Source organism: Pipistrellus hanaki, assembly GCF_964339955.1.
Source record: "Pipistrellus hanaki genome assembly, chromosome: 16".
Classification (NCBI taxonomy): Eukaryota; Metazoa; Chordata; class Mammalia; order Chiroptera; family Vespertilionidae; genus Pipistrellus; species Pipistrellus hanaki.
The window spans coordinates 10,123,475-10,136,656 of record NC_140518.1 but is presented as its reverse complement, the minus strand read 5'-3'; the positions used below and the strand labels follow the sequence as shown (position 1 = coordinate 10,136,656).

Here is a 13,182-nt window from a genome sequence, read left to right as displayed (position 1 = left end):
TTTCTACCCTGTTATGATGTAGGAGATGAAGTATAGCAGTGGTTGCTAGGCAGAAGACTGATCTGCTTCAGTTTGGTAATTTAAATTTATTTTGTAATGTTATATGATTTACAAATTCTTGTGTTTGGTATACTAACAAACTTACCTGACTTTCACTGACCCATCTAGAAGTTACCTTGTTTTGTTTTAAATCTAAATTGAACTGTTAATTCAATGGGTAAAAACCTGCTGCTGAAGCCGTGTGGCAAGTTGGATCCCTCTTTAAACCTGTTCTCATCATTCCGTTCCAAAGCTCTGAGTGCAAGTCTAGCAGAAGCCAGCCATCTTGTATTTCATTGTCACAAGTGACTGGGTACCGGTATAGATGGTGTGGGATACCCATACAATTATCTCTACCAGAAACATCTTCCAAGCCTAGTCCTTTCACTACATTAACGCTTGCAGGGAAGTGCCAATTACTTACCAGGCCCTGTGGAAGTCGCATTTTATTTTCCTGTTCCAGACCTAACTAAAGTAAGTGAGGTGTACTAGATTTTTCTCTCTAAAGAGTTTAATTTAAATGGCAGTTTCTATAGGAGTTCTTTGTATTTAACCTTAAGGCAGAATAAGATAAATACTCGAGGTTTAACATTTGTTTCTTCTAGTTTTTCCTTCTGATGATTTTTGCCCAGGTTTTCAGGGAAGGGGAGGTGAGGCTTATAAGAAGTTGGAGGAGAAGGAGATTTGTCGACCTCTCTCCCTATTTTCCTGAGATGGCGTAGATTAAGTATAATTGTGATAGATTGAAAATTACGTGATCCAGAGGATAAAGCCTTGATTTGTGGAGGAGATTTCAAGAGAATATGGCTAACATTAGTATCTGAATGAGGTAAAAATCATCTCTCTTCCTGCTGGGGAGAAAATTCCTGATAACAAAAGCTTTGGACTGTTTCCTTGTCTTTACAGGTAAGTGTGGTGCAAGATTCCGTCAACATTTCTGGCCAGAACACCATGAATATGGTGAAGGTTCCCGAGTGCCGGTTGGCAGATGAGTTAGGAGGACTTTGGGAGAATTCCAGGTTCACAGACTGTTGTTTGTGTGTTGCTGGCCAGGAATTCCAGGCTCACAAAGCAATCTTAGCAGGTTAGTATCTATTCGTGGGAGCGTTTGTTTTGGTGAAACAAGGCAAACCAGTGGCTGGATCATGACCTTTTGAATAACTTCAGCCTTTTGAACTAGTGAAAAAAAATTGCAACTAACTATATTTTTATATTGTGGTGATATTAGTTGTCATAATAAAAAGGGCAACTCTGCATAAAAATGGTATTTTTATTCCTCTCTGTAGTGGACTTAGGCCACCATTTTCAAGAATGGATGATGATATGTATTGAATGCCTTTGCACCTAGAGAACAGATGTCAAAACACTGCTTCGGATCAAGTATTAGTCCCTAGACAGGGACTTAGGATATAACAGAGAGGATTCTGGACTCGGGATAAACTACGTGCTAGTTAAGTCCCCCGCCCTGGAGATCTTAGCCCTCTCTTCCATATAAACATATTAAAAGGATAAGAATGTTGCCGGGACCGGTTTGGCTCAGTGAATAGAGCGTCGGCCTGCGGACTGCAAGGTCCCGGGTTCGATTCCGGGCAAGGGCATGTACCTTGGTTGCGGGCACATCCCCAGTGCGGGGTGTGCAAGAGGCAGCTGATCAATGATTCTTTCTCATCGATGTTTCTAACTTTCTATCCCTCTCCCTCTCTGTGAAAAATCAATAAAAAATATTTAAAAAAAAAAAAAAAAAGAATGTTGCCAGTGACATGGAGGATCAGGTCTTATTCTAATAATAGGCGCTTTGTCTTTGAGACCAGAAAGACTGACACAGGGAAACTGATAAGGCAGGCTGACTTGACCTCACGTGAAAGCATAGCAGTCAGCCACAAACTTCCGTTCAGGCCCTAAGACATAAAAGGAAATAGCATGAACCTTCAGCAACAGATTTCTTACCAAGATTCTCAGCTCTATTCTAAAATACACACCTGGCAAAACCTCACTCTTTCTCAATCTAACCATCTTTCTGTTCCCCCTCTGCACTAGATGTTACTGTGTATTGCTAAAGGAAGTCATCAACTCTTAGGTTGGTGCTCCATACTCAGGCCCTCAGCACTGCCAAGAACTCTTCCTACATTTAGTCAGCTCCCTTTCTTTTTCTCAACAACAGCTACTTCAAAACTTTACTACTCTCCTTTAAACTCAGCTCCTAAAAGAGGGCTTGCTCCTTCTTCCAAGAGAAAATTGAGGCTCTGTCCCTTAGCTCTTGCCTCTCTCTCACCTTACCTGCATTTTCCCTGCATTCTCCATGGAAGGGTGCTCTTCCTTGTGTCCAGAGCACTGTACTTTCTACTTCTGTTCTATTTCATATCCCATACTGCCTTCTTCTTCTTTTTTTAAAAAAAATATATTTTATTTATTTTTTACAGAGAGGGATAGAGAGTTAGAAACTTCGATGAGAGAGAATCATCGATCATCTGCCTCTTGCACACCCCCCACTGGGGATGTGCCCGCAACCAAGGTACATGCCCTTTACCAGAATCGAACCTGGGACCCCTCGGTCCGCAGGCCAACGCTCTATCCACTAAGCCAAACCGGTTTTGGCTGCTTTCTAGTTACTCTGCCACTTACACCTTTGTTATCTGGTATCTTCATCAACTGTCTTTCTCCTATTGCCTGTTTACCCTCAGTCTATAAACAGGCTCAGGCTTCTCCCTCTAGTTTCTCTCTCTCTCTCTCTCTCTCTCTCTCTCTCTCTCTCTCTCTCTCTCTCTCTCTCTGTTTGTGTGTGTGTGTGTGTGTGTCTGTCTCTCTGTCTCAGAACTGAATTCCTTAATTTAGACAGTATATTTACTGTCTCAGCTTCTCTCCTCCCATTATCCTCAGTTCATCTACATGCAATGAAAGCAGTTTTCCAAAGTAATATGGCCGGCTAGTTCTTATATTTAAGGGATTCTCGTTCATATATTAGTTGGCTCCTTTATTCTAGTTTTCTTCTGATTCTCTGGCTACCTCTGATGTGTGGCCTCCCTCTTCTTCATGCATCCTTTTAAACATTGGTGTTCCCTCAGTTCTCTTTTCACTCTATTTATTCTCTCTGGGTGATTTTATTATTCTCATAACCTCAGCGTCTGTCTAGCCAATGATGACCCTCTAAGCAAATCACTGCTTTGGTCCCTTCCCTCTTTATGAAAAGCACCAGCCCTTTAGTCTTCCATTTCTATAATGTATCTATTTAGTACCTTTTAGTCAGTACCCTTCTGAGACAAGAACAAGGAGAATTAATATCCTTTGGAATAGATTAAAACATTGAGGCTCAGAGGGTTTAATGATTTGCCCAAGATTGTGTGGTTAAAAAATGACAGATCTAAAATTAGTCCTTCTTCTAACATAAACTATAGGTCTAAGTTCCAGTTACTTGTTAGCTCCAAGTCCTATATATATTCCATTTATTCTTCCTCTCTCAGGTAGGGATTGGTAGTCTTCACTTTCACCAAATCCCTGATTTGTCGGACAACATGATAAGATTTGAGTTCTTAGCCATTTTATTACTTTCATGGTTGAAATTAAGTTTACTTATTATTTATAGTGTTCATTAGACTAGAATTGGGCATGACTTAGAACACTGTTTCTTAACCTTTTTTTGTTCTTCCCATCCCTAAGGAAAAAATTAAATTATCTCCGATGAGAGACATTAAATACTAAGGAATAAGATTTTGTTAGGTAGGGTTGAGCTTTTTTTTTAATCTTTTATTTTTTATTAGGGTTGAGCTTTGAAGGGCTACAAATGATGTAATCCCTAAGATTTATTTTTCTTGCATCTTTGGGAAGTTACCATCTCTGTTGAGAATGCAAGGCCGGAAGGACCAGAAAACCTGACGTAAATGAGCATGCATCTCATCTAGTTAGTGGATGCTGTTGAGCCTTGTTCTGGGCCTCCTTGCTGGGTGGTCCCTGGAAGTGGGGAAAGTAGGTGTCTTTTTTCCAGGCACAAATGTAGGTATCAAGACATCCTGCTTAGGACCCTACAGGACCTTCCATTTGAACCCCCAATCTACCCAGAGAATATCATTGTCATCCAACATATAGATAAATTTGAGTAATTTCCTTAAAATATGGATGTTTGGAATCTAGCTAATAAATTATTTTGAAAGTAGCAATTTCCTTTTTTTAACTATGTATTGTAATTACTAACTTATTGGTATAATATAAAGAGAAATGAATTTTATAATTTGAGGCTAAGTCCCTTTCCTGTACCAGTGCGATAGGAAGGAAAATGACCTCTTCTACATAACAGAAGAGTCACGCGATTACAATGTGATAACCACATCTGTCTCTGTTGCCATTCACTTTCTAGCTCGTTCTCCAGTTTTTAGTGCCATGTTTGAACATGAAATGGAGGAGAGCAAAAAGGTATGTATCAGGATAAAAGTACGTCTTCTAGCTAGGTGACTAGACTCAGATGGGTTTTCCAGTTTGGCCGCAGATTTATTTTCCTAATTATCTTATTGTGGTACTGAAATGGAGTACAAATTCCCTGAAGGGACACTGTGAGAGTGGAGAGAGGTGGTCCAGAGGATTCTAGGTAAAGGAGACTCACTCTCTCCCAGGCAGATCATCCAAAGGATTTGGGGTGAGGATATTAGATATGTGTTTCTACTCAAGAAAAGAAAGATTAAAAAAATGAAAGCTATAGTTGTCTTTGAAAACAAAGGTAGTACATATGAAGGAGAATGTTAAAATCAAATATGGCAAAGAGCAATTTTCCATTCATGTTAGCTCTCCTCACCAGAGCTTAACATCATGAAAATTGTTTAGGGAATTTGTTTTGCTGGAATTTGTTTCTGACTTCAGTCTTTCTGGCATAGAATCGGGTTGAAATCAATGATGTGGAGCCTGAAGTTTTTAAGGAAATGATGTGCTTCATTTACACGGGGAAAGCTCCGAACCTGGACAAAATGGCTGATGATTTGCTGGCAGCTGCTGACAAGGTGAGATAGGAATAGAAAAATAATCACAAAACTAGGAGTTTCTGTAACTTCTTGAGTTTCGTGGCAAGGCTTCTGTGCTGCATCGGTAAGATGAGCACCTGTCTTAGTTTGGCTGGCAGTCCTGTTTTATACTTGTGCTGCAGCCCAATTATCAATAGCACCCTTTTTCATTTCAGAAGCATCCTGCTTCGAATGGTAAGTTATATATGGTCACTCTACCTATGGAAAAGAAGAAGTCTGCTAAATCACCTCCAGATTTAACCGTAGTGATATTTAAGACTGACATTTGAATTTATGATTTGACTTTATAATTTATAAAATGTTCTTGGGTTTATTAACTTTTATTTAAACGTTTTCCATAGGAGGATAGTTTTCCCCCCAGTGTCCTGGTTGGCATTTTTAACTTTCCCCTAAGTAGTTTTTGAAATATTCAAAATTGTGAGATGATTAATTAGCTCTTCGGGAAATGAGAGCCACTACTACAGTAAATGTATACTTTGATTGTAAGATACATTTTGATTTGAGAAATGTTAAAGGGTGAAAATGAAAATGTGGATCTTAGCAAGAAAATGTGATTATCTAAAATAGCAGACCAGTGGTTCCCAAAATAAGCTTAGGGTGGGGGGAAGGTATGTACCTCAATTGCAGGCTCAATCCCAATGAAACACTGAGTTTAACCAAGTGAAATGTGAGGTTTTGTGTATTGTTGCTATTTTATTGCAGGATTTCTCAGAACCTTTAGTATGTTCATGTTCACTATCATAGCATTTCTCCAATTTAGTTAATTCTGGAATTCTTTTCCTGAAAGCTCACCCCTGGATTAGTGTTCCCCAAAGCACACTTTGGGAAACTGACTTTCATTGTATAAATACATTAAAAAAAAAGAGAGCTCAGTGACTTGTCTGTCCTCCAAGCCCTGTGGTCATGACGGGTGTGTGTGTGTGTGTGTGTGTGTGTGTGTGTGATTACTGTTTATCCTGTGGGAGCTTTCTTGTGTTGGGAAGGGGGGGTTGCGGTAAGAATGTCAAAGGACTTAAACCCATCCATTAGTTGACCCTCTGAGAAAGATGGCTCTCTGCTGGAAGTGTCCCTTCTTTCTGCCAGGATGCTGCAGTGCCATCTGAGGCTCTGGCTCGGACGTAAAGGCACTAGAGCCTTTTCAGGATTTTGCTCGTGGGACTAGTCTCCTTCCATCTTCCTGTGCACCCCTGAGGACAGAGGAAAGTATCTGTATTTACAGTGGAGGCTTTGTCTTTATTGATCAGCGTTTTGGAGTGTTAGTAGAGGATAAGGCATGTAAACCCAATCAATGCTGCAGATGAAAAGGATTGAATAATACTGTATCCTGCATATTACATTTTAAGACTGAATCAGTACAGCTAAGCAATTCGAACATCCCATACCCTTTCAGTCTAGCTCAGCCCTGACCAGAGGAAACTTGCTTCCAGTGGAGACAGTAAGGAAATATACATTGTGAGCTCGGAGGAAGTTGAAGGCACACAGCCCAATACCTGCTGGTTTTTTTTGTTGTTGTTGTTAATCCTCACCCGAGGATATTTTTTCCATTGATATTTAGAGAGCATGTAAGGGAGGGGGAGAGACAGAGAGAGAGAGAGAAGTGTCTCACACATTGATTGGTTGCCTCCTGCACTCACCCACACCAAGCTAGGGATTGAGCCTGCAACTAAGGTACATACCCTTGACCGGAATTGAACCTTTCATCCTTAAGTCTGAGTGCCCACGCTCTATCCACTGAGCCAAACTGGCTAGCACCCAATACCTGCTTTTTATAAATATGAATTTTATAGTGATTCTGACTCATCTGCCCGCTAATTTTCAATGAAGTAGTCACTTGGTGCTTATACACAGGCATTTATCTCCCTCTCATCTTCTAGTTCCCATAAGGATGAGTAATATCCAAAGGCCCACTTTTTAGACAGAAATACTAAGGTTCAGGATTGTATATTCTTAGAGCCAGGGTTAGACATATGTGTCCCTGGGTTTTCATTTCTGCTCCTCAACCAGAGAACTTACTGGGAACTTGCTATTATCAGAGTTCAGAGTATAGGGATCAGCCTGAAGGATATTCTAAGGGTGGTATTTTTGGTACAATGTGTTAACTTGGGATTTTAAAGGCTAAAGCAGTTGAGTCACAGTAATACTTTAAATTTATGAATGAGAAATAACTGAAGGGTGTGTTTTCAAATTCCATTCAGAATTTCCCATTAGACACTGTTTGCTCCAAGCTTATTTGAAAATATTCTTACCTTTATACCTCCTTGTAAGCTTCAGGAAAACAGAATAAAAAATCTTTCATGGAAGGATCTAAACATCTAGAATTTACCCAGGAGGCTGCAACAGCTTCTTCTGAGCTTTTCCAGTCTCCTGGGGACATGTGTAATTAGACCAAAAACAAAACAAAACACGTTGGCCAGGCCGGGAGACACAATTTCAATCTCTCGGGTAAGCACTGCCATTAGGCAGGTTTTTCAGAAGTATAATTAAGAAAAAAACTTTGTCTCCCAAGGGACAGCAGTGGCTACTTTTGTCTAATTGTGCAGTAGGGATCAGAGCTATTCACAGTAAAAGTCCTTTTAAAAGAATGTATTGAGAAAGGATAAAAGGAATATTCTGTGCAGCACTGTGTAAAAACTGAACATTTACCAAACCTTTTCCAGCCTTTTAAAACAAAAACCTAATTTCTTGCTTGTCTAGTGTCATTCCTCTTTTCCATGGAAACTGTTTTCCAGTTACTCAAATGTAAAAATTAAAGCTGCACCAAAACCAATAAAATTCTCTTTTTGCTGCAGGAGATCATAGTGCCAGCAGATATGCCTCCTCACCCAGAATTCATAAAAATAAAATTGGCCTGGCTTGATTGCCATGATTCAGCTTAGAGGAATATTGTGCCGTTGAGTTCTAAGGCCCCTTAAGATGGGACCTACAGGGGGACTGGAGACGCTCAACCAAACCCCTTTCCTGCAAACTGATGAATGACATTTTATTTTGTGCCTCCTTTTATGCCTTCCTCCTCATCATCCTTGAAGTTCCTTAGTAAGTTCATAATCTCAAATTTGAGAGCAAGGAGTACAGTTGCGTCAAAACAAATCAACTAAATGAAATGTGCCCAATATTAACCTAGACTTTCATTTATAAAACATTTATACCCTTTGCTTGGGAGAATTTTTAGACTGAAACTGGATCCCAGGGTCTTTGTTGCTTTGTTTTTCTACCCTGAGAATCTTAACCTCAACCCCAATAAAATAGGACTCCATTTACCCTCTAGCTGAAAGAGGCTGGGGTTGACCCTCCTTCAGGAACAACTGGTGGCAGAGATGCTGGTGAAGTCACCTCAGGGCCCCTTTCCACAGCCTTTCCAGGGGCCCAGTCGGATATCCTGCCGTGCGGCTCTGAATGAAAGGATTGCAGACACTGAGCATGTCATGTCCCTGGTGACCCGAAGCAGGGTGATCCGTCCTTGTACGGGCTGGCAGTGATGGTTTAAGAAACACTTGAATAATATCAGGACAGGTAAACACTTGAATAATATCAGGACAGGCAAAATTTCCTAATTGCCATTTTTCTCCAAGGTATACTGTAGAACTGAAATGGTAGGTATACACGTTATGCTAGCTGTCTTCAACTCAGCATTTGGAGTATGGTTGTGTTTTATAATTGCAGTATTAGCCTTCTCACAGTCTGCACAGTTCTGTTCAGGTATCCGTGACATGATGGTACAGCTTCAGCAGCGGCCAGCCCGGAGCTATTCCTGCTCTGACAGCAGTGCTTGTGTTTTACAGTACGCCCTGGAGCGCTTAAAGGTCATGTGTGAGGATGCCCTCTGCAGTAACCTCTCCGTGGAGAACGCCGCAGAGATTCTCATCTTGGCTGACCTCCACAGTGCAGATCAATTGAAAACGCAGGCAGTGGATTTCATCAACTAGTGAGTTGGCATCTTCAAAGTTCTTCTTTCAGGGTAGTCGGGGTAGCTAGGGAAGTGAAAAGACTTTGAATTAGTGAATAAAATAGACAAGAAGCTTCATTAACTCCTAGTAGTAAATATAGTTTTCATCTTTCCCTTCATCTTGACAGTGTGGAACATGGTTTTGCTTTCATGGGTCTAATTTGATTGCTGAGTGAGGTGTTTTACTTCCTTGTAGTGATCAGATTGATGAACATGATAATGTGCTGGCTGGGAGAAGCTGTGTTCCCCAAATGATAGCATTTTTACTTTACATGCACTGGCCTGATGAAAGGCATGCAGATCTCTGGGTGAACAGAGTGTGTGTTTATGAGTTAGTAAAATATATCTAATGGTCCATTGTGGAACGGAGAAAAGAGAAGGGGTCATCCGTAGATGAGGTTGTTAAATACTGTTTTGAGAAAGAAATGTTCATTCCAGTATATCTGTTCCTTCAACCTTAAATGACAAATGCCCTGGCCATATTACTTTCTGAAGTAATTCTCAGTGGGGCATGTTCTACTCCCTTGCCTGAGGGGGAATAGCAATTAGAGAAAACCTAAAAGAGAGCAGCAGGCTTCACAAAACTCTCACAACAACAGTTCTCACAACAACCTCAGAGATGAGTCTAAGACAGTGTTGCCAACCGGTGTCCGCCGATCACTGGTGGTCCGTGAGGCCTGAAAGGTTGGCGACCGCTGGTCTAAGAGGTAGCCAGGCAAATAGTGAACGTTATTCATCTCAGAAAATGCCCCAAATCAGGAAACAATGCCCTCTAAGGCTGTTTGTAAGATTGTTCCGAAGGAGTTACCGATTGAGGAAAAAGAGGAGACCACCAACTGATGGTCCCAGTGAGTGCTCAGTCTGAGGTGGATAGTTGCCTGGTGCTTTGTAGATTGAACCATTCAGGGAAATGCGGCTAGTATCCCCTCCTTTTCATTCAGACAGACCCCAGCCCTGCCCTGCTCCTGGTTAGGGCACTAGGAAATGGCAGAGCCAGGTGGAAGCTCCAAGCTGCCTCTTGTCTCATTAGCAACATAAAGAGCACTGACAGCCCTGGCAGGTGTGGCTCCGTTGGTTGGAGCATCATCCCGGTTGGGTGGAGCATCATCCCGTGCACGGAAAGGTTGCAGGTTCGAGCCCCTGTGCAAGTGTATGGGAGGCAACCAGTCGTTAATTCTCTCTAACACTGATGTTTCTCGCCCCATCCCCCTTCCCCTCTCACTAAAATCAGTAAATCATATCCTGGGGTGAGGATTCTAAAACTGTAAAGAGCTTTGACAGTGTAGAGACTAGCCTGAGGGACATTTCACGTTGTAGTTAGTAATATAGTAGCTCTAAGTCCTGGTTTTCAGAGTCACAACAGCCACAATCTGATCAGCGGTCTGCATACCCTCTATCAAGCAAAGTCTCCTGCATACTAAGGGTTTTCTGTCTGTTTCCTGCATTGACGCCCTTTATAGCAAACTCTGGGAAATTAGGCTGTCTAGGCGGCTGTGTAACCATTCTTCACTCCCTCGTTTGGTAACCCATCTCTCACGTTTCTCCTAGTCACGCCTCGGACGTCTTGGAGACCTCGGGGTGGAAGGCGATGGTGGTGTCACATCCCCACTTGGTGGCTGAGGCGTACCGCTCCCTGGCTTCAGCACAGTGCCCCTTTCTGGGACCCCCACGCAAGCGCCTGAAGCAGTCCTAAGGCCTGCCTGTTGTAAGACTCCGTTCATTTTCCAGAAGCAGCAGCCACTGCTGCTGCCATCGACCACCAGGTAGACAGCGCGATCTGTGGAGCTTTGACTGCTGTGGGGGAAGACTGCATCTCGGCCGCAGACTTTTAAAACAGCACTAAATAAACTTGGGGGGAGTGGGGGGAGGGAAGGGCCGGGGACTCGGGGCTGTTCGACCCAATGAAAACCCTGTTGCTGCGTCACTGTGTTCCCTTTGGCCTGGCCGAGTCTGACCCTGTGGGGATTCGGTCGGGCGCTGGCCCTGAGGACAGCCCTGCGGTGGTACTTGGAGAAACCTGTCTGCATCTGACTGAGCAGAACAAATCGTCAGGTGCCTGGAGCAAAAAGGAAAAAATAAAGGAAGGATAGTTAGTTTTAAGAGAAGGGGAAAGAAAAGGAAACAAGAAAGGATTTTTGCAGAATTTCTCAAAGATCAGTTTGTGGATTCCAGTACTATTTATATTGAGAGAAATTTTAATCCATCCAACTGTGCTAAAACTTGGATATTTGTGAAAACTTCTCACCGCCATATAAGTATCAGAAGAGCTCTCTGGTTGTTAGCACTTACTGTTTGCAAGAACAGAATACATCCTTTTATCCCTTTATGAAAAACGACAAGTGAAGGCGAAAGGGGAAGGAGGTTATTTGATCTGGAAGATGAGTGTTCTGATGTGGTGGCTTTTGCAAAAAATCTTTATTGGTGTTGAAAACTGGAAAAAATAATTCACCCAGAATTCATACTGTCTTGACAAGAACTATAGCTGTTTTTAGATATTGTGGAAAATGTTTTCTTGGCATTTTTCTCTGATTTTATTTCTCCTTCCTCCCCCCTTTTCTAAAAAACAAAAACAAAAAACAAACAACACAAACATAAAAAGAAGTGGAAAGAAAAGGAAATTTTATTGTTAACGCTATGTGAAAAAAAATTCCAGCCCCGGTTGCTCAGCTGTTCGTACCTGCACCTGCATAGGAGCCAGTCCTGTTCCTTCCAATTCACTCCTCTTCCTACAGGGGAGAACTTCCAAATGTTAATTTTTTTCTTTTTGAAAATATAAATAATGACTATTTTGTACTGTGTGGTATCTCTGGTCTTTTATTTCACTCATCTGATTGGTGTTGGAGTCTGCGTTCCGTAAGGGATTTTGAAGGCCTGGTTTGATCCTGCAGTTTGCAGAGAGAATGTGGGAAAGGTCTGAGCAAGGTTTGTTACATCTCCCCAATCTCAGGCTCGTTGGTGAGCTACCAGCATCTGCCAGTCTCTTGTCCTTGAGGATCTCACCATCCATATCCTACAGGGGATCAGGCTCCTGCCTCTACCAAGACAAGCAATGGAAATGGGCTTTCTGCACCCTCCCCGTTCTAAAACCTGCTCTCAGTGTCCTCCCAGTGACATATAAAAAGGTCCAGGGTGCATGAATGTGGACATTAAATAAAGGGAAGTAATTTTCTCTGATTGGTTCTGTCACTGACTTGATATGATGTCTGGGTTCCCCGCAAGCTCACAGGAATGCTCTGGGCTCCTCTTCGGCCTTGGCCATAGCAGTGCGGCTGGAGGTGGGATACCCTGGGACACGCATTGGCCATGTGGCCAGGGTATGTGTTATTTGACCTTAGATGGAAACTCGACATATTTCACCTTCCAATTCCCTCCAGTGACTTTAGCCTTTGCAGATATTCTAATTTTCATTTATCTTGCCACCCTTTAAATGAAGTAAATAAGATCTATTATCAACATAATCAAAGACAGGACTTGCTTATTGGACACCGACCAATGCATTGCACTCTTCATTGTCCTTCTAAGCATCACCTATGTGAGCAGCCACTCAGTTCTCCGAGTTCTGGCTGCTGTCCCTGTGCCTCCTTGGTCCTCACTTCCCAGATCAGCACACAGTTCCGGGGATCAGGGCATGCACAGAGTCTCCTGCACCCACATTGTCCCTCGGTGACTGCATTTGCTCAGCAATTCTCAGGTTTCCAGCGAACCTCCCGTGCACAGTATCTCATAGGAACTTCCCAACAGCCTGATGTTCGGTAAGACAAGTGCTAGCATCTTCCCATTTTATAGATGAGCAATGTGGAAACCCAGAGAAGTCACGTGACACGCTAAGATCACAGAACTGTTGAGTGACAGTTGTAATGTAGAGCCCTGAGAAGATTGTCAGTAACTGTAGGAAGTGCCTTTTCTGAAGTGTTCGTGGACTCCAGGTAAAGCTCCTTCCTGTGGGAACAGCGAGAACAAAGCTCTGGGAAGGTGCCTTTGCTGCTTGCTCTCCAGAGGCTCCCGGAAGACAAACCAGACTTGAGATTTGCTTTCTTCCTCACTCACAGAGAGCAATGGGCCTGGGGCTGGCAAGTTCCAGGAATATGTCCTCGGGGAGGGGATAGCGATCCTGGCACCAGGCTTCTGGCAGGACGAAGACCCCTTCTAGGATTTTTCAATCTCTAAGGAATTTCTAACGTGGACTTGACTGAGGGC

General features: G+C 42.5%; 1 protein-coding gene across 2 annotated transcripts in view; it reads left to right on the top strand.

The window, feature by feature from the left end:
* Positions 1-11,778, top strand: part of SPOP (speckle type BTB/POZ protein) — a 69,536-nt gene extending 57,758 nt beyond the window's left edge. For both annotated transcript variants that reach the window (XM_084863568.1, XM_084863567.1), the window contains 5 exons: positions 946-1,123; positions 4,388-4,443; positions 4,899-5,021; positions 8,822-8,964; positions 10,534-11,778. In XM_084863568.1, coding sequence (XP_084719694.1) covers positions 946-1,123; positions 4,388-4,443; positions 4,899-5,021; positions 8,822-8,964; positions 10,534-10,678 — 645 coding nt within the window. In that variant the 3' untranslated portion in view covers positions 10,679-11,778. The remainder of the gene's footprint in view (positions 1-945; positions 1,124-4,387; positions 4,444-4,898; positions 5,022-8,821; positions 8,965-10,533) is intronic.
* The last annotated feature ends 1,404 nt before the right edge of the window (positions 11,779-13,182 follow it).